Source organism: Amblyomma mixtum, chromosome 7 (assembly GCF_055824585.1).
Source record: "Amblyomma mixtum isolate Tamu chromosome 7, ASM5582458v1, whole genome shotgun sequence".
In the NCBI taxonomy this organism is placed as follows: Eukaryota; Metazoa; Arthropoda; class Arachnida; order Ixodida; family Ixodidae; genus Amblyomma; species Amblyomma mixtum.
This window is the reverse complement of record NC_143018.1, coordinates 112,960,031-112,985,496: the sequence shown is the minus strand read 5'-3', so window position 1 is coordinate 112,985,496 and position 25,466 is coordinate 112,960,031. Positions and strand designations below refer to the sequence as shown.

Genomic DNA, 25,466 nt, shown 5'->3' with positions numbered 1-25,466 from the left:
CATTACGCATGGGTCACCATGTGGTATTTGCTTATGCCTGCTAAATAACTTGTAAACAAGTTTTTCTCGTGTGCTATTTTGGTTACAACAGTTCTGAGACGTCAAAGCTGCGTATAGGTCACGTAAGGCATGGAAAAATTGCAATATAATCGCTGCTCCTTCATTTGTTGTCATTCCGGCTCTTGAGGCAGGCTAGCTTTAGCGATGTAACGAATTAAAACAATGACTCAGCGATTATATTGCAATGTTTTCGTGCCTCACATAAAGCAAACATCACTGACACCACAGCCATCGTTTGGCCTTGAAACAAACAGCATGGGAGAGAAATTCGGTTACAAATTATTTAGCGGTTTTAGGCGAATACCATGCTGAAATCACGTATATTAACGCTTCATACGCATTGTTACAAAGAAGAAAACAAGCACACACAAATTAGATGTCTATGCTCCTTTAATACTTACTCTAATTCTACCTCATATATGGAGCCGAAAATTTCTTCCTGCCCTAGCATTTTTTTTAAAAAGATCTTTTGTTTTTGGGACAGCTTTTTCAGTGTCCTGTCCAGCTAGCTGACCTGACTTGAAATGAGTGCTTGCTCAGCTTGGCTTCCTTAGCCTTAGCAAAATATGTCTGCAAACAACCTGAACTGAAGTACTTTTTCGCATTGCTCTTCATATCTAATGGTTTATCGCGTTTTAACGTCCCAAGGTAGCTCAGGCTATGAGGGACGCCGAAGCGGAGGACTCCGGAAATTTCGACCACCTGCAACGTGCATCGACTTCGCACAGCACACGGGCGGGCCTCTAGAATTTCGCCTCCATCAAAATTCGACTGCCACGGCTGGGATCGAACCCACGTCTGTCGGATCTGCAGCTGAGCGCCATAACCACTGAGCCACCGCTGCAGCTTCTCCACCATTCTACGCCACACCTAGCCAAATATTTCTACATATAATTAAGTGCATTTCTTGTTCAGTTTCCTTGTTGGGGCTGTTCTGCGCAGACTTGCTACTTCTTTCTTTCTTTGTGGAAAAAGCTACCCAACCCCCCTATCCATCTTTTCTGCTACTTTCACCAATTGCTCGCCTGGCGCTATTTCCAGCACCTATGCCACACTGCTGTGCTCCCAGAAAAGCCAAGCACCAGCTTTTGGCTAGCATGAAAGATGCGTGTTTCACTCCCCCTTCAGCATACCAAACACATTAGCCGTGGAACTTGAGCCAAGCTGCTGTAGTGCCAATAAAAATGATTAGCTCCTTACTACCTGCTGCTTCCACATCTTCACACTGAAGTCACCTTGCTATACAGTACGCCAATATGGTGCCTTTGTGAAGTCTGTGCACCGTTTTCACCTCAACTTCTTCCTGCTTTGCCTTTTAATTTGTTTCGTTGGTGCCGTAAAATGCTTAGCTAGGAAGTCAGCACTGTGTGTGCTTATGCTCCGCTCAGGAAAAAATCTTTGGTTTGGTTTATTGGGGTTTAACGCCCCGAAGCAACTCGGGCTATGAGGGACGCCGTAGTGAAGGGCTCCGGAAATTTCGACCACCTGAGGTTCTTTAACGTGCACTGACATTGCACAGTACACAGGCCTCTAGAATTGCGCCTCCATCGAAATTCCGCCGCCGTGGCCGGGATCGAACCCGCGTCTTTCGGGTCAGCAGCCGAGCGCCGTAACCACTGAGCCACCGCGGCGGGGCCAAAAAATCTTTGCCAGACCATGCATCCCCCCTCCCCCCCATGGTCCCCCCCCCCTCTAAATGTGGTGTCAAGGGCCAGAATGCACTGTCCAGAACCCAGCCCTCAAAAAGTCACGGGCATTCGTAGGGGCTTCTCAAACAGAATGAAAAGCAGTGCTCAAAGCACGGAGGGGCTACATCATAACTTGTCCACAACGAAACAATCAATGCCCAATGTACGGCTGCCACAACTGATGAGAGTGATTTGCTGAAAATTTAGCAGGGGGGGGGGGCTAGTAACACAATCTGATACGCCTACAGTAGCCATGCCCTACCCTGTGCCTCTGTCTCGTTCTGAACACAGAAGCAATTCTCTGTGGACATTAAAAACAAACCTGCCTAACTCTCAGCTTTATCGAAAATTCCCAGATCAAGATTTGTTGGTTTCAAAGTTTTGCAGCATGAGCAGTGGTGGCTAGTAAAACAACCGCTGCTTTGGCCATGCAAACACCATGCAGGGCAGGTTTCGGACCTTTCACTGGAAGCAATGTCCACACCGATAAACAATTCAAAAGGTGCGACAACACGCGGCCACAGATAAGTGTGAACGGTCAAAACGCTGATAGCGTGAATAACACTTCCGCTATTTCCACCGAGACTCGACAGAAATTCGCCTACGAGTTTTAATACATGCTCGGCATTGTGTTCGAGGCAGAAGCGAGTGTCGAAAACCAATTGCAACGTCAGACAAGGTGACAACGCCGGGGCCGTGATTCGCGGCGTGTGGCACTTCCCAGCCACACGGCGACAAAGGCTCGCCCAAGGAGACCCGGAAAACCGCTGCAATGCTTGGCCGAGCTAATGGCACCGACGGATAGGCTACCCGGCATTGTTCGCCCAAACTGCACCGACCTCGCCGAGCGGGTGGAAAAAAAAAGAAAAAAAGATCGCGTCTCCAGAAACCGTTGTCGACCCGTTTCGCAAGCCACCTCGCGAGATCGACAAGCAGCCGCTCTCGTGTACGCCTTGTTTGTTTTTTCGAAGGCGGGCCTCCCGACTGGCGGCGGTCAACGTGCGAGTCGCACGGCTACGCGGCGCATGCACGAACACGTCGTTGGGCGGCGGGGACCGCTGTTGCGGGCCGGCCCCGGTCCTCGAGGTCCGGTCGATCGCGTGCCGGCGAGGGCCCTTCTGTCAAGAAAGGGTCACCCGGCGTGCCGAGGACCGCGCTCAGCTGACAGCTAGGGCCGGGCCCAGGGCAACACAAACGGGTTAGGCCTACACGACCAGACCCTGGCCGGGCCGCAGCTGCCTGCTATCCGCGCAGACCGGGATCCGCACGGACGGGCGCACAGCACTCGACGCCCAGAATGTCGGTCAAGCTACGTGGAGCTGTAGTGCGGCCCCGACCGGGAGGAGGCTGTTGCGAGGCGCCAGATCGGGCCTGTCAAACGGGCGACAACAACGCGACTCCCGAAAGCGGTTCGTCCCCGGCGCCAGACTCGAGCACAACTTGGGCAGTTCGCGAACATATCGCATAGCCTGCACGGTTCCTGCAGTCGGCGGCGAGCTCTGACAAACGGAGCTGCTGTAAGCCGGCTAGGCCTAACGAGCAGAGCCGGCGACTTGGAGGCACGAAAACACCCCACCCACCGAGGCTCCCGCAAACGGCGCTCACCTTGAGCCCGGTGCCTAGCACGATGGCGTCGTACTCTTCATCCATGGCTATCACGGGGGCCGGCGGCAGGCGCTGGACGAACGGTGAAATAAAATTAACCGAGCACTTAACCGACCGAGCAGCAGCCCCTCAGACGCGACGAGGGAGGTGGGAGACGGCTGTTCGAACAACAGCTGCGCTGAGTCGTTCCTCCGCGGGTAGGAAGAAAGTAGTGCGCGCCCTCCGTTTCTCGTGCGGGCTAATACTGGCCGAGGATCGCAGTGAAATGCACAGACACAGTGCGCAGTATGAATGCGTCACGTTGCCTAAGCAAGGCATAAACACTCACGAAACAGTGAGTTTTGTGTATCGCACTTCCTACGGGACAGCTGTGGTCGTTGTAGCACTGCGCCGCAACACAAGACGTCGCGTCATCTGTTTTTGTTACTTCGACGACTGAGCGAAACAAAAACAAAAAATAAAGAAATGAGGCTAAAGGTGATCAGTGTAGGGCAATCGGTCACCAAAAAAATATTATACTTATGAACGTGCAGCAAATTTGATGGCGAGTTCGCACCGTTCGCATGCTCTCGGCAAGCTTCGCTTTCACGCCAAACAAACCGAGCGTGCATTGACTGCACAGCACTCGGTGCCTTATGGCAAGGGTTGACGGTCCGCTTTCGCCCGCTGCTTGAACAGAAAAGCATCGACGAAATTGTAATCGTAAAAGTGCGCCTCGTGTATGGTGTTTGCGCCTTCTTGCAAGTTTCGTTCTGCTTGGCTACGGAAAGAACAACGAATACATACGGGCTCCAAGCAATATCGAAACTGAAACTGACGCATGCTTCGTCATGACGATGCCACTTTCCTTTGAACTTGCAGCATTACCAGCTCGTTGCACCTGTTCCGCAAAATTCTGCGTTAGCGAGCAGCACTGGAGCAAGCAGTTCAAGCTTATGCCGCTTAGCACTGGCTGCTTCTAGAACGAACAGCTGAGTACAGGCCTCGTCGTCGGCTCGCTACGTAGCTGCGTGCCGCCCACATCGACGTCCGCGAACATCCCGAACACTGCTAGAGGAAATAACCATGTGTTCTTAGCAAACACCCCCCCTTCCATCACCACCACACCAAATCGCCGTTTTAGAGGACAAGTTAGGTTGTTACATTTATATAATCGTGATTTACAAATATGCACTGAAATGCTCCCCGTCGAGCTTCGACCACTCAAGACCACAGCCTTTGACGCCAGTTACAGCTAAAGGTACAGCTGCCCACTCCTATCGCGAAAGCACTGCTACCGTTTAGTTAAAGGGACCGAACACTGAATATTAAGCACATAATTCTTTTCGACACAACGGAAATGTTGCTGCGTAAGGTGTTTGACTGCGCAACGATTTTGTTCGAAGCGGTACTGTTATAGCGGGACAATCTTTAGGGCCAAGCAACCCTGAGCTACCATGTGTCACGTGTTGGCGGCTTCCCCGCCAGTCTGTACCCTGCCACCAGCAATAAAGGACGTAACATATAATTGGCGACGAGGTAAAAATGGCAACTGCGCTGGGCACGATTGAGGAATTCGTTCCAACAGAGGCGACGTCTTGGCCCTTGTATTTGGAGCGCCTCGAATTTTTCTTTCAAGCAAACGACATCGACGGTAACGAGAAGAAGCGAGCAACGCTCTGCAGCGTTTGCGGCCCAGCAACGTATGCCATCGTTCGCTCCCTTTGTTCTCCGGATGCGCCGTCGGCCGTGGCCTACGATGAGATCGTCAGGCGTCTCTCAAACCACTTCTCGCCGCGACCGTCGGTGACAGTACAGCGTTTCAAGTTTGGCACACGTCAACAGCAGCCCGGTGAGTCAATTGCCGACTACATCGCAGAATTGCGACGTCTCTCGGAACACTGCGATTTCGGTGCGTCGCTCGATGACATGTTGCGCGACCGGCTAGTGTGCGGGGTGCGAAGCGAGACCCTTCAGCGTCGGTTGCTGGCGGAGCCGGAGCTTACGTTTGCTACAGCTCGGGAGAAAGCCATTGCAATGGAATCTGCGCAGCGACAGACCGAGCAAATTCGCGGCAGTGCCGCATCGTGTGAAGTTGGCAGCGTGAGCGGGCAGCGTTTCGACCCGTGTGTTGCGAAGGTCTCTGCGCCAGTGACAGCCAAGGAGGGTACCCATAAGCAGGCTCGTTCGCCTGGGAGCACAAGCGTATGTTTCCGCTGCAAGGGTGCGCATTCGCCAAGCAGTTGCCCATTCATGAATATGCAGTGCCACTTCTGCAAGCAACGAGGGCACATAGTGAGAGCATGCAGGAGGAAGGCGGCAGCTCGCGCTTCGGCTGAACCCAACTCTCAGAACAAAAAACGGGCCAGTGGAGGCCGTCACAAGAATGCTGCGTCGGACGTTTACGACGTGTTCGTGCTGTCTGGTGAAGAGCCAGCCGTGAGAGTGGAAGTGCGCGTCAACGGAAGTCCCCTAGAGATGGAGGTGGACTCTGGTGCAGTGTGTTCAGTCATCAACGACCGGACTATGCAGAAACTGCGAATATCGAAAAGGGCGTTGCGCCCAAGTAATCTTCATCTCCGAGCTTACAATAACAAGGAACTACGAGTGTTGGGTGAACTGACCGTGAAGGTGGAATTCAAGGGGCAGGAACATCGCCTGCGATTGGTGGTGGTTAAGGGTGCTAGTATCGGACTTCTCGGTCGGGACTGGTTCAAGTCTTTGGGAATAAGTCTGAGTGGTGTTCACAGTGTGTACGAGCCGAGTCGAACTGGCAGTAGGGGAACAACAGCCTTGCTCAAGAAGTATTCTTCAGTCTTTGAGCCTGGACTTGGGACAAGTAAAGGGCCTCCTGTACGCATAGAGGTGAACCCGGCAGCTCCGCCGCGATTTCTGAAGCCACGACAAGTACCGTTTGCATTGAGACCGAAGGTGGACGAAGCACTGGACAAGTTGGTGAGCCAAGGCATTTTCCAGCCTGTGCGGCACTCGAAGTGGGCAACACCTGTCGTTCCAGTTGTCAAAAAAGATGGATCGATAAGGATCTGTGGGGACTACAAGAGCACAGTCAATCGTGTAGTGCAGTGGGAGACGTATCCCCTGCCGACACCGGAGCAGCTGTTTGCCAGGCTGGCAGGTTGCTCGAAGTTTTCAAGGCTAGACCTCGGACAGGCGTATCAACAGAAGACTGTTGATGAAGAAACAGCTGACTTGTTGACGGTTACAACACATCGGGGACTGTTCCGCGTAACCCGTCTTCAATTTGGCGTGGCAGTGGCAGTGGCTATCTTTCAGAGGTACATGGAAGAACTGTTGCATGGAATTGATGGTGTTCTTGTGTTCTTGGATGACATCTTGATCGGTGGAAAGGATGAGGTGCAGCACAATGCTCGTTTACAAGAAGTGCTCAAAAGAATTCATGAAGACGGTCTGCGACTAAAGTTTGACAAATGTCAATTTGGTGTTGAGGAAGTGTGTTACTTGGGATTCCGTGTGAACTCTGCAGGTGTGCAGCCGACAGAAGACAAGGTGCGTGCTATTCACAAGGCCCCAGAGCCGACATGCAAAAAGGAACTTCAAGCCTTTTTAGGAGCTCTGAACTTTTACAACAAGTTTCTTAAAGGAGCAGCTCATGCCTTGGAGCCACTGTACCGGCTGTTGGACAAGGGTCGCGAGTGGCGTTGGATGGAAGCTGAGGCGGAAGCATTTCGCCAGGCGAAAGATCTGCTACAGTCATCACATGTTCTGGTGCACTATGATGTCAACAAACCCCTAGTGCTGGCCTGTGACGCATCCCCGTACGGACTGGGTGCTGTGTTGAGTCATGTGTGCGAAGATGGCAGCGAGAGACCGGTTGCATATGCGTCGAGAACTATGAGTGCGGCAGAACGGAATTATGCCCAGACAGACCGAGAAGCGCTCGCCATCGGCTTTGGCATAAAGAAGTATCATCAGTTTCTATATGGGAGACATTTCAAAATTGTGACAGACCACAAACCTCTCTTAGGACTGTTGCACCATGCCAAGCCCATTCCCCAGGTGCTATCACCACGGATGCTGCGTTGGACCCTCATGTTATCGGCTTATGACTATGAAATTGAGTATCGACCAGCGGAGAAGCTTTCCAATGCTGATGCATTCAGTCGTTTACCACTGAGAGCCAGTAGGGCAGAGGAAGAGGAGCAGCGTCTTGGGGAAGTAGGGATGCTGGAAATGGCGCCGGAAGTAGCATGGAACTCTAGGAAGGTGGCAAGATTCACGTCAAGGGATAAGCTGTTGGCTAGAGTCTGCAATTGGGTGCAGCATGGGTGGCCAGAGGGTAAGCTGCCAGAAGAGTTTGCAGCGTTTGTGAGCCGCAAGCATGAACTGTCGGTGTACCAAGGTTGTTTGCTGTGGGGCAGTCGTGTGGTCATTCCAGAGCCAGCTCGACCGTATGTCATGGACATTCTTCACACAGCTCATCCAGGAATTGTCAAGATGAAGGGGCTTGCCAGAGGAGCCGTGTGGTGGCCAGGAATTGACAGAGATGTTGAGCAGAAAGTGAGAGACTGTGCACGTTGTCAGGAATCCAGGTCTGCGCCAGCAGCTGCAAAGATTCACCCTTGGGAATTCACCAAGCGTCCTTGGACAAGACTACACATCGATTTTGCTGGGCCCTTCCAAGGCAAAGTTTTCCTCATTGTGGTGGACTCTCACTCAAAGTGGTTGGAAGTGTGCCGGATGAATTCCATGTCGACAGCTACAGTTTGTGCGAAGCTTCGTTTCCTTTTTGCTACCCATGGCATTCCAGAAACTGTTGTTTCTGATAATGGCACTGCCTTTTGTTCGGAGGAGTTCAGAGACTTCATGTGCCGGAATCAAATCCGACATGTGACCGTTGCCCCATATCACCCTTCTTCGAATGGTCAAGCAGAACGCATGGTGCGCGAAACCAAGGGAGTACTCAAGCGAATGGTTGGAGGCGATATCGACACACGTCTGGCTAGGTTTTTAATGACCCAGCATATCCTGCCTCATGCTACAACAGGCAAGAGCCCGGCCGAATTGCTAATGGGCAGGAAACTTTCAACTGTGTTAGAGCGTCTGCATCCTGACCTGCAGTCCAGTGTGCAGCAGAAACAAGAGCAGGTGATGCAGCGCCGTAGCCAGGCAGTGCGACTGTTTGATGTGGGGGATCGAGTGTTTGTGCGCAACTATCTCTATGGGCCCAAGTGGTTGCCGGGCATTGTGGATGCTGTCACAGGACCAGTGTCGTACTTGGTCGTCACCAAGGACGGTCGTCGATGGAGACGTCATGTTGACCAACTCAGAAGTCGTTCTGCCAGCTACGCATTGGACAGTTTCGCTTCTGGGATGTGTGAAGAGGAGGAACCGCTGGTTGCTTCCCCGGCAGGGTGTTCCGGGCTTGGCATTCCTTCAAGCCTAGAGGACCCTGGAAGACGGGACCAAGGAGAAAGACTGGAGGAGGCTGCAGCGCCCAGTACCGAATCTGCTTCCTGTGGTGAGGACCGTGAAGCGAGTGCTTCCCTTCAAGTCCAGCGACCACAGCGCCAACGCAGCCGCCCTGCGTATCTGAAGGACTTCGTGACGTAGGGGGGAGGAGTGTTATAGCGGGACAATCTTTAGGGCCAAGCAACCCTGAGCTACCATGTGTCACGTGTTGGCGGCTTCCCCGCCAGTCTGTACCCTGCCACCAGCAATAAAGGACGTAACAGGTACACAGATTTTTACCGAATATTTTTCGATCAGTGCATGCGCCCGTTTTTTTTATACTTGCCTTTTTGTAACCCGATTCCGGAAAACATGATCAGCGAGCGCGACCACGACTGCAAATCCGCAATAATTATGTACTAAAAACTCGAGGGTCTTCTTAACAAACTGTCACAGAAGACAATGCGATAGCATTTAGTTTCTTACTATATAGTGCCCACAGTGGGTGTCTAATGTTATTCTCGTGATTTTCCCGCTGAAGCTGGTTGGAACCGGTTCCATTATTGGTTTGGTTTATTGGGGTTTAACGTCCCAAAGCAACTTAGGCTATGAGGGACGCCGTAGTGGAGGGCTCCGGAAATTTCGACCGCCTGGGGTTCTTTAACGTGCACTGACATCGCACAGCACACGGACCTCTAGAATTTCGCCTTCATCGAAATTCAGCCGCCGCGGCCGGGATCGAACCCGCGTCTTTCGGGTCAGCAGCCGAGCGCCGTAACCACTGAACCACCGCGGTGGGGCAGGTTCCATTATTCCCGTATGGTACGCATGAGTCATCTTCTAGAATGTTCGAGTACCTTCTTGGATTAACATATAACCAGACCCAGCAATCCACCTTAACCACCCACTAATTCTCAATAATTCACTTTAATCAATTTTCTGTGGTGGGCCTACTTCCATAAATTTGAGGGCTCTTTGGAATATGCAAACTTTCAGATTTTGTGGGTCCTCAGATTTTCAGATTTGGCGGTGCCCTACGATTGGGAACTTCGTGGTAGGGAAGCCGGACATTTTTTGTGACACAACCACTTAAATGCTATCACATTAATATAAATCCCTCTCCTATGGCACAGCTCTTATGGCACAGTGATGCAAGCCTCATTGACAAGTTTTAGTGGACCGTTATTGCTGCTCCATTCATTGTGATAATGATGATGTCGCCATACCCTTTAGAACTGGTAAGTAATCGCATATGCTCAGACCATCCACGAAAAAAAGAAAGGGGGGTGATATAGGAATACAACAGAAAAAATAAAAGGAACGGAAAGGCCGCCGCGGTGGTTCAGTGGTTATGGTGCTCGGCTGCTGACCCGAAAGACGCGAGTTCGATACCGGCCGCGGCGGTTGAATTTCTTTGGAGGAGAAATTCTAGAGGCCCGTGTACTGTGCGGTGTCAGTGCACGTTAAAGAACCCCAGGTGGTCGAAATTTCCGGAGCCCTCCACTACGGCGACTCTCATAGCCTTAGTCGCTTTGGGACGTTAAACCCCATAAACCAACCAAACCAACCAAAAGGAACGGAAAGGGGCTAAAGATACCAATTACAGATACTACACATACTACAGATACCTAATTTTAGTGGCGTGTTTTCTTTCAGATGATGCGTAAAACATTAAAATAGGTGGATCTCCCCGTTGCATTCGCCCAGCTACGACGCCTAAATTAGAACTGAATTTCTACCGTCATGCTCTTTCGATTTCATCAGCCGAACGATGTCTGTGTCGTGAACCACGAAAACACCTGCAATATCAACGCTGATACGTAGTTTTAATTCACTACAACACTTATACCAACCTGCTTCTAGAGCTGAAATGACATGGCAAGAAACGACGTATCAGCAGTTACATTGCCGTTTTTTTTTGCCTCAAAATTTAATCGACCTGATTGGTGGCCTCGGCCTTTGTTTGCTTGCGTACACGTCGGCGGCCAACTATATGCCAGGCGTTTTCCAGTGGTCAGCTGTTTGCCTTTTACCAACCATTGGCCGTTGTGGCAGTTGGCCAGCCATTGCCGAACACTAGCCAGAATTTGTTCGGCCGAGCACATCGGCTACGAACTGAAGACCGGCAACTTTTTTTTTTATTCGAGATATTTGCCATTAGGCGTATTGTAAAAGGGAAAGAAAGTTATAAGAAGGAGTGTAAACAAGCCTCGCTTACCAGCAATCAGCCAATTGCACTTGAGTCGACGCTTGGTTATTGCAGCCTCGGTGTTTGTTTCGTTCAGGAGGCCGAGCGTGATGATGACAGTGATGAAGCTTAGTAAAATGTGTGTTTAGGCTAGTTAGTAATTCATGCTTGATACAAAATGTGTAGAAACCACTCCCCAAGGACGGGCGAAGTCGACATACAAGCGCTTGCCTATCGCCTTCACTCGTCCTTGTGGTTTGTGTCAGTAATGACCATGCTAAGGGCCATGTCATTCGAAACGAGTCTGCACCATGTATGATGCACGGGCCAAACGAAAAAAAAAAACGAAAAAAAAACGGTAAAATGGGAAGAGGATGAGAAAAGCCCGTGGGTAAAAGCCGTTCCCATTAGCTTGAGAGGAAGAGGGCTTGGCTTCAACTTTTGTGCACATGTTCACTGCACAAACTACCGCTGGCATACAACCTTCAGCCACTCCACAAGACGTCCCTTGGTCGCCACTACCAGTCCGGACTAGCGTTGCCTCCTGGGGCACCCCCAACATCAGCGGTATTATGGCGCCCTCCAGTGGTGGCGTTGAGAGGCCTGCGCATTGGTGGACGATGTGTTCCATCATTTCGCACGCGTCGCCGCACACCTTGCATAACACGCACAACAGAGTCTGGTCATATCTGCTGCGGTGCTCCAGAGCCCGGTGGGCGCCTGCCTGTGTCTCGAAGAGGAGGCTACTGCCGACAGTGCTGCGCAAGTGAAGACGGAGCTCATACAGTTCATGCTGCAGGTAGCATGCCACTGTGGGCTTGGTCCGCGCGGCTGTGGGCCATAGTATCAGCAGCAGCGACTCGGCGCCGCACGTCGACTGTCCAGCGTGACGCGGAGTGCTTATCGATATGCTCACTGAAGTACCCGTGCTTCTTCTTTAGGTGGTAGAGCAGCGCTCACTTATAACGGCCGCAGCTATAACGAACGCTCGCTTATTACAAACCAGGATGGTGCAAACGTCAAAATGAGTATTGCGCATTAAATCTGAGCAGTCAGTGGCAGCGATGACGCAGAGGTTGAATCTCCGTCTCGCGTGCAAGAGGACCGTGGTTCGAATCCCGATGCTGCGAAATTCACCATCGGTTAAAAAAAAAAAAAAACTCTGCCTCTCCCGTAACCGAGAGTAGAGTAAGCATGAAATGTTTACGGGCATAATGCGAAGCGCACGCGGACACGACGAGACGCAGGCCTGACAAGAATGTATATGCAGCGCGATCGAAACTGTCCGAAGTGCGTAGAGGCGAAAGCGTTTTCAGTACCACTTTGCGTATGTGACACTGGTGATGTTACCACTGGATTACGTCACACATAATTCATGACGAAGTAATGACAAATTACTGATTAGTGTGTAATGACTGATTAATGACTAAATACTAATAAACTGCTAATTAATGACGCTTAAGCTTCGCCTTTAGGAGTGGAACGCGACAGCGTGTTGTAGCGCTGCCAGGCAGTCCGCGGAACGCCCCTTTCTCTTTAACATAACCCTCATACCCCTCGCCCGGAAATTGGCAACTATTCCCCACCTGAAGCACACTCTTTATGCCGACGATATCACCCTGTGGACCACCCACGGCAGTGACGGCGACATAGAGAACACCTTACAGGAAGCAGCCACCCTCACCCAAAATTACGCACGGACCATCGGACTGTCTTGCTCCCCAGAGAAGTCCGAACTGCTCCTCATCCGGCGTAAGAACCGCCGCTGTCCCCGCTCCCCCATTGCCATTGAATTGAATGGTTACCCGGTACCTGAGGTTGGCACCCTCCGTGTATTGGGCCTGCACATCCAGAACGATGGCAAAAACACCACTACCCTCAAGAAACTCAAGCAGGTTGCAGGCGCGATATCGCACCTCATCCGCAGGGTTTCGGGACATCATAGAGGCATGAAGGAGCGCGACCAATGTCGCCTCATTCATGCCTTTCTCCTCAGCCGTGTACTGTACACTACCCCATACTTACAACTATCCAAACATGACATAAACGCTTTGGATGCTTTGATTCGCAAGGCATTCAAGGTAGCACTTCGTCTTCCCCTCAACACACCCACAAACAGATTACTAGGCCTGGGCCTCCACAACACGATCGGGGAACTGGTGGAGGCCCACCGACAGGCCCAATACATCAGGCTCACAAAAACTTCCACAGGTCGGTATATCCTGGACTCCCTGGGAATCAAAATACCGGCCAACGACCCAACCCTCCTCGCCATCCCACGATCCCTTCACCGAGAGCTTCTCATCAGGCCGCTCCCGAGAAATATGCACCCGTCCCACCATGAGCAGCGCCGCAGAGCCCGTGCGAAGGCACTCCATCGAGCGTACGGCCTCCAGCCGGATGCCGTATGGGTGGACGCTGCCTGCACGGGTGCTGAAGCGACAGCAGCTGCGGTGGACTCCTCTTCATCCACCCTCCTCACACTACCTCTCCCTCCAGACACGTCCCCAGAGGCTGCAGAGGAAGCCGCCATCGCACTTGCTATAACCCGCACGGAAGCCCGGTATATTTTAACTGACTCTAAAACTGCGATTCTAAATTTTGCTCGAGGCCGAGTTCATGTCCCTGCTTTTGGCATACTGGACTCGCCCGATGCACCCCCGCCCCGCCAAGTGGAGCTGATATGGGTGCCTGCGCACTCCGGGAATCCCGGAAACGAGGCCGCCAACCTTTTAGCCCGAGGTTCTTTAAACCGGGCTCAGGTGGCCTCGGATCGGGGATTCACGAAGGATCGCATGCACTCATTCAGTGAGCTGACCCAGGCATACAGAGCCTCTCGCCAGCTCTACCCTCCGCCCCACCCCTCCCTAGATAACAGACACGCAACACTCTGGCGCAGATTACAGACACACACTCTCCCCTCGCCCCTTACCCTAACCCACTATTATCCCTCCTTCCCCACTCCTGCATGCGCCCTATGCCCAGAACCCTTCGCTTCTTCCCTCCACATCCTTTCCCTCTGCCCGGCGGACCCTCCCCCGCGGGACCTAGAGAACCTAAAGACCTGGGAGGACTGGGAGACCCTGCTGCGCTCGGAGGACCCGGCCGTGCAGACCATCGCCACCGGCCGTGCTGCCAGTGTTATGGACCTCAGGAACATAAACACTTCAGTGCAGTGGGGTCGTGCGGGGACCCTGGGGCGTGCCCCGAATTCCTTTGTAAATAAAGTTTTCTCTCTCTCTCTCTCTCTCCCACCACCCGTTCGGCGTGATGCCTCGTCCTTTGAACGCGACGCTTTTTGAGGAAAGGAAATTACGCAGTAATTCTCTGCCATCTCGGTGGACACCCGAGCCGCACCTTACAGGAAGGTAGGAACGCCACCACCCATTCGGCGCGATGCCTTGCCCTTTGAACGCAACGTTTTTTGAGGACAGGAAATTTGTGGCATGTATGTGTTTTTTGCACATGTTATTAGAAATCGGAAATTATAATTCCGTGCATTATCAAACGCACAGCGCGAATGATATCTTGATAAACATTGAGAAGGCACTGGCAGCAGTTATTTTTTGTGACTCGTTTGGAGACCAACCGGCGCTTGCATGCCGGTCGCGTAGGAGGGCTTAGAGAGTCTCGTTAAATCTCGTTAAGTCTCGTACGGTGCCCGGATGTTCTCGTTTCAGAGCCCGGATGACTGGAATTCAGTGCCCGGATGATGGCTCTCGGTCTCGGCGTGACGTCACCACACTGCCGACAACGGGAGCTAAAATTGCCATTTGAACGCAAGGTTTTAAGCATGAAATGCTTTTAGCTCCCGTTGTCGGCAGTGTGGTGACTTCACGCCGAGACCGAGAGCCATCATCCGGGCACTGAAATCCACTCATCTGGGCACTGAATTCCAGTCATCCGGGCTCTGAAACGAGAACATCCGGGCACCGTACGAGACTTGACGAGATTTAACGAGACTCTCTAAGCCCTCCTACGCGACCGGCATGCAAGCGCCGGTTGGTCTCCAAACGAGACAAAAAATAACTGCTGCCAGTGCCTTCTCAATGTTTATCAAGATATCAATGGAGCTGTGGGTTTGATAATGCACGGAATTATAATTTCCGATTTCTAATAACGCGTGCAAAAAGCACATAAATGCCACGTTACACTTCGTTGTCATACGTGATCTCTTAGGGGCTTCGCGCATCGAAGCAAAGCCGCGCAGGCGCACAGGGGCCCGGGGGAGAAGCGCTGCGTTCAAAGGGCAAGGCATCGCGCCGGACGGGTGGTGGCGTTCCTCCCTTCCTTTACGGTGCGGTTCGGGTGTCCACCGAGATGGCAGAGAATTACTGCGTCATTTCCTTGCCGCTATTTTCCTTGTCGGAAGTTTCGTTCGAAAAGTGTTCAAGATGAAATCCGTAAGAGCCGGCAGTCCTCTTCCATTCCCGGAAAAGCCGACCGCTGGAAGACTGGCTGCCGCCTTATTCACACGAAAGTCGAAGACAGTCAGTAAAGTGTCAGTGAAGTGTCGCGCCTATTGCCACCACTCATAAAACAGAATGCGGCGCATTCTTCTCGAGTGTTCGCAAGACGGACGGAGGAAGTCGAAAGGTCCTTGAAATTGAGGTGGTATAGCAGGTGATATAGCCAAGACGCAACTCTCGTGTTACAAACACTTATAAGAATTAACAGAACCATGGTTGCCGTATAAGTACATAAAGGAACTCTAGACGAGGAATAAAGCCCATTGTAGAAGAAATGCGTTGCAGAAGTAAAGCGAGTTGGGCAAGCTATTGGTGATCCATTACAATGAGCAGCGCAAGAATACAAAGACGAAAAAAAGGGCACACTACAAGCCTCTGGACTCATTTAGGAAAAATGGAGTCGATGTAATTCCGATGGCGCTCGTGCCAATAGGCGGCGGAATGCTGAAAATGAAGAATCCTAAAACAATACAGCAGCAACTCGAGATTTTAACGAAACACTACCTACACACCTCAAGAGTGCGATGTTTCGGGAGGCAAGGCATTGTTTGCGAATAAGCACGCATTAGTTGTGTGTCTGATTTGATCCAGGGCACTGCGTTCACTTCTATTCCTGCCAAGGCTTTCATTCCTGAACATCTAGAGTACACGAAGGGCACTGTGAGTGCAGTGGATCCGTCATATAGCCCTCAAGAAATTTGGAGGAATTCCAGGGTGCAGCGGGGGTTATTTCTGTGTTCCGCTGCTCTCGCGCGGTGGCTGGTGTGCGTGCTGCAACGGAGTCAGTTACAACAACTTTGGCTGGTCGCATATGTCCCTTACAGTTGAAAATTTCGCCAATTTTATTTATTTATTTATTTATTTCTTTATTTATTTATTGATACTGCAGGCTAATAAACTGGCCCTAGCAGGAGGGGCAATACAGTAAAAAGTGTGACAGTGCAAAACAACAATAAACACTAACGAAAAATAATGCTGGGTGTAGCAGTGTTACTCAATGAATACATCCTGGCACCAGCACAATAACTAACAAAACATGAAGAGTGGCACATGTGAATTAACAAACAGGCGGGCAATTTTTACTCAAAACAACAGAACTGTTTTTGTGGAGAAACAAAAAAGGCATCACAGAGTGAAGAAGTTAGGAAACAGCAGATTGCGAACAGTGGTTTTGTTTTCCAGCTCTTCTGCAAAGTTTTGTGACTGCAATATCTCGACAGGTATCGAATTCCATTCGTGTATAGTACGCGGAAAGAAACTATTCATATGGGATTTTGTTTTAGAAAATATTGGCGTAAGTGAAAGGTTATGTCTGTGTCTTGTCTGGCGTGAACTTAGAGGTTTTACGCAATGAGGCCGCTGAAGTGCGCTTTTTCTATTTATAATGTTGTCTATCGCGTGGACTCGCTGTATTATCGGCCCCTGCAATATGCCAACTGTTAGCGATTTGGAAATAGTGGTATAGAGCCTGTAAGTCGGCGAATAGATGCCGGGTGCGTGGTGAAGGCCACTCTTCCGACAGCTGCACTGCTGGAAAGCCCAACTGTTGTGTATGCAGTAACGAACACACCGCTCATAATGCCAGCTGCGAAAAACGGCCTCAGGAGAGAAAATTGTAAGAATTAATTCAACAGAATCGCTTCTCCAGAGCAGACGCCCATGCACTCCTTGACGCCAGCCTTGTGCGTTCCGCTGCTCCTTACCTCGAGGTCAAATTGTCTGCCTCAGTCGTGACATCAGTTGAAAAAGCTATAGCCCCTTATAAAAATGGTCTATAGACTTCTTATTGATTCTATTGACTTCCAATAGATATTGCTTTTTGTCTATTCATACTCTATAGAAAAAAGTCTACTAAAAGTGTATGGTTATAAATCTATAGATTGTCTATAGACTGTCTATGACATTTATATTGCATATATACTGTTCTCTAGTATTTATCTATAGACAGTCTGTAGACTTTATAGACAGAAGTCTATAGACACTCCATATACTGTCTAAAACTTTTTTGTAAGGTCAGTTGTGGCCAGGCTTATGCTCAGCGGCATTACTCAGACGCTGTCTGATATTGTTGCTAGTCAGGCAGCTTGTCCTTCTCAGCCTATGTTTCCAGCATCAGTTTCACTCCAAACCTGTGATGAAAGTTGAAATGAAACGTCACCAGCCCTACTGCCATCTCATGTGCCGCCTCTCGACAGCGTCCCTGTCCGCCTTTCTCGAAACAGTGTTTCCATTAATGGTGAGGAAACGACATGCCCCACGCAGAAGCGTTGCTTCTACCTCCCCCTTTAAGTACTCCCTTCTCAAGGTCAAAACTAAAAAAGGGCCTTCGAAAGTCTCTTAACTGGAAAGTCAGCCAAATGGAAATAGACGCAACTGTTACAGATGGCGAAAATTGTATTGCGAGCGCCTTTAATCGCTATTTCTACACCGTGTTCACACGTGCCTTTTGCAGAGAATTCAATAGAGTAGAATATCATTCCCGCATGCCTGATGCTGTTATAACGGAGTGCGGCATTATTAACCTGCTGTTACAGCTACAGACGAAAAAAAAAAACACCTGGGTCCAGCGGTTTATGAAAAGTTTTTCTAAAGAGATATGCGCAACAACTACTTCCGGTCCTTCACAAATTTTTCTCTGTACCGATAGAAACAGCGTCCTTGCCTACCGACTGGCTTTGTGCGCCGGTGGCTCCAGTTAAAAAAAAAAGAAACACTCGGGAATACGCTTTTAGTAAACATGTACAGAACCATATCACTGACCAGCTGTTGCTGCTAAGTGATGGAGCGTATTGTTAACAAAGCAGCCATAACTTGTTTGGTAAACAACACGCTGTTAAGTGATAACGAACACGGCTTTAGGAAGGGAATATCAACACTCTCCGGCTTCCATCAGGCCTACCACGACGAGAAGAAACTTTGCTGTGTCGCCTCTGGCTTGGTGTAGCTTTCACCAACCATTACTCATTCTTAATCGCTATGGCTGATAGCCCTGCATGTGCCATCTGTGGGCATGACGAGACTATAAACCACATTCTTTGTGACTGCCCTGCCTACAGCGCCGAAAGGCAGTCTCTCAGCCGTGCGCTGGAGCGCATAGATACACGCCCACTGACGGAAGTGAAGATTCTCGGCCACTGGCCGCGGCGATCGTCGGCGATGAAGGCCTCCAAGGCACTGCTCCGCTTCTTGCGAACTTCTGGCCTGCACGATAGGCTGTGACTTCAACGAACACTGACGTTTTAGAGTGACTTCAATTTTCTGTTACTCTCCTTTCTCTTTCATTTTTGTATTCTCTCACTCATTTCCCCCCGTGTAGGGTAGCAAACCGATTATTCTTCCGGTTAACCTCCCTGCCTTTCCTCTTCTACCTTCTCCTCCTTCCTAAAGCCGCGTTGGTTATCACACAATAGCTTTTTCTTTACCAAACAAGTTATGGCTGCTTTGTTTGCAGCACTTTGCAGCAACCGTTGGTCAGTGATATGGGTCTGTACATCTTTACTAAAAGCCTATTTCCATTTTATAAAATGGAGTGCACTACAGGACAACTGATTTCGTTTTAACCCCAATATAGGCGTATTCGTGTTTGCACTGAACAGTTACACAACTACTTGAAATTACACATCACTTCGAAACTGCCATTAACTCTTATTTGCAGGCAGATGCAGTTTCCATTGACTTCGCAAAAGCATTTGATTCTGTCCCACACTGCAAGTTAATCGAAAATGTCTTTCTCGGAATTCATAGAAAAATGGTTTCTTGGATCTCGGCCTACCGCTCGAACCGTTCTCAGCACGTCGAATTAAAAAATGGCAAATCCAATACCATCGACGTTTACTCTGGTGTACCCCAATGATCCGTACGTATCAGAGCCTACACTTTTCCTAATATATATCAAGGATGTTTTTCCTTGGGTCATTCCAACTGCTGCGTTAAAACTGCTTGCTGACGACTGCGTTGAGTGCACAAATGTTCATTCTGAAGATGACGAACATAATCTGAACTTAGCGTTGTATAAGAATGCCTTCTGGCGCAACACTTGGAGCATGAGAAAAAAATTCACTAAAATATCATCAGTCACTATAACAAGGAAAAAGCCACTGATTTTACTTATCTGTTATAAGGATCTGCTGTGATGAGTAAAAAAAAATGCCGACGATTACGTTACTTCCTAATGCGAAATTTGAGCTCAGCTCATCAGCTGTTTTATGCCGCCGCGGTGGCTCAGTGGTTATGGTGCTCGGCTGCTGACCCGAAAGACGCGGGTTCGATCCCGGCCGCGGCGGTTGAATTTCTTTGGAGGAGAAATTCTAGAGGCCGTGTACTGTGCGATGTCAGTGCACGTTAAAGAACCCCTGGTGGTCGAAATTTCCGGAGCCCTCCATTACGGCGTCTCTCATAGCCTTAGTCGCTTTGGGACGTTAAACCCCATAAACCAAACCAACCAATCATCAGCTGTTTCATCTTTTCGATATATTGAGGCGAAGAATTCGAGCGAGACGTGCATGTACAATTACAGACAACTTGTTATTTCTCACACATATTCCTTCTTCAACAAACAGTCCACAAACAGTTCTTGACTGTCATGAAGGAAGCTTTATGGACGGAGAAATAGATGTATATAGGCTCGACTTGCTGCACCAATGCCTGGTCCTCAAAGACGAGGTCTGCGCAAGTATTTCGCGAGGTTGTCACAGCTGTGGGAGCCGTTACGCGCTCCACACGGGAGCGGTGCCTTCTCCGCAACAAGAAGGCCGCAACTAAACCCAAACTGATGGCACCAATAGCGCACTCTTCTCGTCGGCTCCCGGCTACCGCAATTGGCGCGAAAAACTCGAAAACTCGCTATGCGACAATATGACTATCCCTTCTAATGTTCTTTACACCGCAGCTCAAACGGATGAGAAAAATATCATTTTTCTGCTAGTTTTGGTGCGTCTGAATTAAAGCGGGGTAACGGACCTCGAAATTTAAATACGCTTTTAGCGGGTTGCATTGCGTACTGCCTATTTATGCTGCTGAGGTGTGCACGCATACGGGGAAGCCTTTGGCGGTTTTCGAGGCCACTGATCTGTTTTTTTTTTTTTGCCTGCAAATCGTTTCTATTAGTCCTCTACTATGCCTGTAATTGAGTGCAATGCTTCATTGTAATAAGTTCTATCATTTGTTTGTGGCTGTTTTGTTTTTTGAAGAAAAAGCTGTGATAAAAAAAAAAAACAGATCAGTGGCCTCGAAAATCGCCGAAGTCGAAAAAGCTTCCCCATATGCGTTCACTCAAGCACATAAAGAGGCAGTACGCAACTTTTCCAGGAAAAAGCTTATTTAAATCTCGTCAAATACTTTCTCAAATAAATGAATGCTATATATAGGAGTCGGTTATATTCTACGCATTTCTCTATCAATTGATTGATAGTATGAATACGGCCTATTGTCGAGTAGCCTTTATGAAAGCCTGGTTGATCATTTGGTTGATTGAAGTCTAAGATTATTACCTTCGCGATTACCTCATAAATACTTTGTATCCAACAGACAGTAAGCTGATTGGCGTGTAATTTTTCAATACTTTGACGTCTCCTTTCTTACGAATTAAGATAATGTTAACGTTTTTCCAAGCTTCTGGTACGCTCGAGGTCACAAGACATTGCCTATACAGAGTGGCTAGTTTTTCTAGGATAATCTCCCCTCCGTCATTCAATAAATCTGCTGTTACCTGATCCACACCAGCTGCTTTCCCTCTTTTCATTGTTCCTAAGTCTAAGACCACGTGAGTCGCCGCAGCTGCAGCCGCCACGCTAGGGTGGAAGCCGGAGTCACCCGTACCCAACTACATCAATTTCGCGGGCCACCGCGTGACGTGTGATTACAAAGGCATGCAGCGCGTTTGCCGGCGTTGTGGGTCCACTGCGCACTTCAGGGCACAGTGCACGGCTCCTTTCTGCGCCCGCTGTGGGGTCTATGGGCACCAAGGCCGTGTTGCCATGCCGCCGTGCTGCCGTGCCGTGTTGCGTGCTGCCATGTCGACGTTGTGGTGATCCACACGCTACCATGGCGTGCGCCATCAAGCCCTCGTACTCGGACGGTGCGGCCCGCCTTGCGCCCCCGCAGGCCGCACAGGGAGCCGCTGAAGCCATCAAGGAGCCCGGTGCATCCAATGACGACGCCGTTACGGGTGCTTCCTCTGCGTCTCAGCGTCACTGCGTTGGAGAACCGGAGTCTGCTCTTGATGCGTCCAGTACTGCACCAAGCGAGCAGACAGCAAAGGTGCCTGCTGCGTCAGCCTCAGTCTCTCCGAGCGTCCCTGATGACACTGGGGCCGAGCCTACTGTGGCCGTAGAAATCTCTGATGCTGAGAACGTGCCACTCTCAGAGCCCGTGCTACATCCCGCGGCCAGCGTTGCGGTTTTGAGCAGGGACGCCAACATAGCTGAGGTCGACGGTGACGACAGCAGCTTGCCGTCCTCAGCCTCTTCAGTCGACCTTGCTATTGACGAGACTGTCATCACGCCTGAGGAGGACCTGATGCCGCCGTCGCCGTCTTCGTCATCGCTTGGACAGGAGCAAAGATCACCTCCAGACGCTGACCCTGTGCAGTCGCCGTCCTCTTCTACATCGAGGATCAGCGCCAGCACTTCTAGCGCACAGTCGTCAGATATTGAAATCGCCGCTTTGAGTTCCAGCTTAAAGCGTCCACATGCGTCGACTACGGACTCGGACAATTCTGCCGGTCGGCCAAGGAGGCCTCGGGCCTCCTCTGGTCCGACCCTCCGCAAAAAGTGAGGTTGTTTAGCGCCGTTCGCGGCGCGCTTTGTATTGATTACACATCACGACTGTTCAGGTTTCATTTTTCATTTCCAAAATGACTAACCTTCAGATTATTACTCTTAACGTGCAGGGGTTCCGCAGTGTTTTAAAGCAGGCAGCGGTGGTCGCATTCGCTCGTTCCTCGGGTTGCGATATCCTCTGCCTGCAAGAAACCAATTTTTTTTCGCCTCAGTGACGTGTTGAAATTCAAGCAGGTTTGGCATCGATGCCTTCTTTTCGTACGCCAGCACGCGTTCTAGCGGCGTAGGCGTTTTTATTTGCTTACTCTTGCGAGATCATCATGTTATCTACGATGCGCTTGGACGCGTGCTGGCGTTCGACTGCACGTTTAACGCACTTCACCTGAGAAATCTTCGCATTTATGCTCTTGCGCATTCTAATTTGGTAAACACATTCTTTAAAGATTTAGATGTGTATTTTGTTGGAGGGTGTAATGTTGCGATGTTCGGCGATTTCAACTGCGTGCCAATACGTCATTCCAAGAACAGTAAAGTTACTCCTCTACAATTCACTTTTCTACTCCTATTTAAACTACTGCCATCTAGTGTGGGGCACAGCTACGGTTAGCTGTCTTCAGCGTATCTACATTTTTCAGAAAAAGTTCCTTCGTCATGTTTACAATGTCCCCTGGGACTCGCCAAGCAAAGATCTCTTTCTACAAAGTGGTGTGCTAAAAATACACAACTTGGATAAATATCGCTGGAGTGTCCGGTTTAAACTCGAAACACGTAGAAATGTAAACCACATACGTAAACTTGCCGAACTACATACCCGAGATGCAAGCTACAAAACAAAGTATGCGGAGACATGGATAGTCCCGACCCCACGGTTAAACTCGGGTAGAGAACGCCTGCAGTTCACTCTTCCGTCCCTGCTAAACGCGTATATATATAATAATTTTGACCTTTTCAGTTCGTCAAACAGATCTTTGCGTGCTTTGTATGCTAGCATGTAGGATTTTTGTTTTGTGCTTTTTTTTTCTTCTTTTTTTTTCTTTGCTGCCATTACCTGTGTCTACCCAATGTGAATATTGTGTCAATATTGTATAATGTTCTTTCGTTTTCTCTTGTACCTGCTCATTATTGTATACTTGTTATCACGCTTTGCAACTGCCTTTTGTATTAAAAGCCTTGCTGTCAAGCTGCTGCCAAGCGAAAGGGGGCTGCGGCTTAGTCAAGCTGTCTCTCAGCTTTTTCTGCGCCTCCGCTGTCTGTATCTTTACAAGGCAGAAATAAAGAATTTGATTTGATTTGATTTGCTCGATACGGTCGCTGATGTGCAGGGCCCTGGTATACGGGTAGGCCAGGCTGGAATGCGCGCGAATTGCGCCGCCTAGTCAGCCATTTCATGCTCACGGGCGCTTATGAGCTCCTCTATGGCAACGTCTTTGTGCGGACTTCGCGTCGCGGGTTATCGTCGAGTAGGTTAGACAGGGCGTACGTCCCGACGAGCCTTTCGCGGATAGTGTGTGCAGCTAATGTAGTGACGCTACCATCCTCGCCGGTGCACATATCAGACCACCGCCCTTTTCTTCTATCACTCGCGGTTCCGGCGGCTGCAGGATCTCCTCAGAGACCATGGCGGTTGGATGTACGCATACTTCACGACGCCAGCGCTAAAGAAGGGCTCACGCGGGTCTTGCGTTTTTCGGTTGTGGAGGCGGTGCCTGGTGACTGAGACCGTCTGAAAGAACAGTGGCGTCACCATTGCGACGCATCTGGTAGAGCCCCTAGTGCTCGCGTGTCAGATGAGGTGCGTGTGGTGACGGCGAAGCTGTGCACCCCGTCGCCTTCGTCGCTTATGTGCGCATGGAAAGAGCAGCTTTCGGAGCGCCTACAGCGCCTTTTACGTGCCTCCTCTTTGACAGCGGCTGCATGGCGTGTCGACGCAGTCCAACTGCTCATCCCGAGGTGCTTCGGTTGGCGCGCCAAGAGCTGTTGTACCCTCAAGGTGCCCCTACCTTTACATCTTCCGCCGGGGCTAAGTCCCAACCAGGTGGCAAGAATTTCAGTGCGTTTTTTAGTCATTTCAGGGGTATTGCTCAGTCGCTCCTTCTAGTTGAGCGCAATGTCGTTTCCGCAAACCCATTTTTAGCAGGCTTGCCGCAGGTTTCCACTGAACTCCATGAAGGCCTTATGGCTCTGCCAACAACAGATGAAATCAAGGAGGCGTTGGACTCCATGAAACGAGGCTCAGTGCCTGGGCCAGACGGCCTTCCTGTGGAATTCTGTTTACAATTCTGGGATATTGTAGGCACCATTTTCTCGGAAGTATTAAAAATATGCTTCACTCAGCACGTCTTTCCTGAATCATTCAAAAGAGGCCGCATTGTCCTTATTCCTAAAAAGTCTCCTTTCTCGACATGTCCGGCAGATTGGCGCCCTATCACCTTACTAAATTCAGATTACAAAGTATTAGCAAAATTACTCGTTTGTCGTCTACGGGCTCTCCTCCCGTCACCTATTTCCTTCCACCAGGTTTGCTTCATCTCAGGCTCTGAAATACACAGTTTATCTTCTGTAAGGCGAGACATCCTAGCGTATACTTTACGGCGGCACGCACAGGGTCGTCTTGTTTCTCTTGATCAATAGAAAGCGTTCGACTTTTTAGAGCACGAGTATATTTACGGGACGCTGGATGCTTTCGGTTTCCCAGCTTCTTTCGTGCTTCTTTTAAAGAGATGTACAGGTATATTTCAAGCACTCTGTTCCTCGATGGCCAGGAAAGTACCGCATTTGATGTTCGCCGCGGCGTCCGTCAAGGTTGTCCGCTCTCCCCCCTTTTGTTTGTCTTAGCATTAGAGCCTTTCGTCTTGGCCGTCAATCGCCACTCCCTTATTAGAGGTCTGGCTTTGCCAGGAAGCGAAGCGGTACGCGTCACTGCTTATGGAGGCGACATCACTCTGTACTTAGCTGATGAACGCAGCCTGCTTGAAACTAAATGTTTTTCGTAAGTACGCCTCCTTGTCTGGGGCTGCTCTTAATTACTCGAAGAGTTGTTATTAAGCATGAAATGCTTTTAGCCCCCGTTGTCGGCAGTGTGGTGACGTCACGCCGAGACCGAGATCCACTCATCCGGGCATTGAAATCCACTCATCCGGGCATTGAAATCCAGTCATCCGGGCATTGAAATCCAGTCATCCGGGCTCTGAAACGAGAGCATCCGGGCACCGTACGAGACTTAACGAGAATTAACGAGACTCTGTAAGCCCTCCTACGCGACCGGCAT

At 50.1% G+C, this 25,466-nt stretch overlaps 1 protein-coding gene across 1 annotated transcript in view; it reads right to left on the bottom strand.

Annotated features, from left to right (window-relative positions):
* Positions 1–3,528, bottom strand: part of Gdi (GDP dissociation inhibitor) — a 31,614-nt gene extending 28,086 nt beyond the window's left edge. Inside the window, exon 1 of the mRNA XM_089553403.1 lies at positions 3,354–3,528. Coding sequence (XP_089409529.1) covers positions 3,354–3,398 — 45 coding nt within the window. The 5' untranslated portion in view covers positions 3,399–3,528. The remainder of the gene's footprint in view (positions 1–3,353) is intronic.
* Between the last annotated feature and the right edge of the window lie 21,938 nt (positions 3,529–25,466).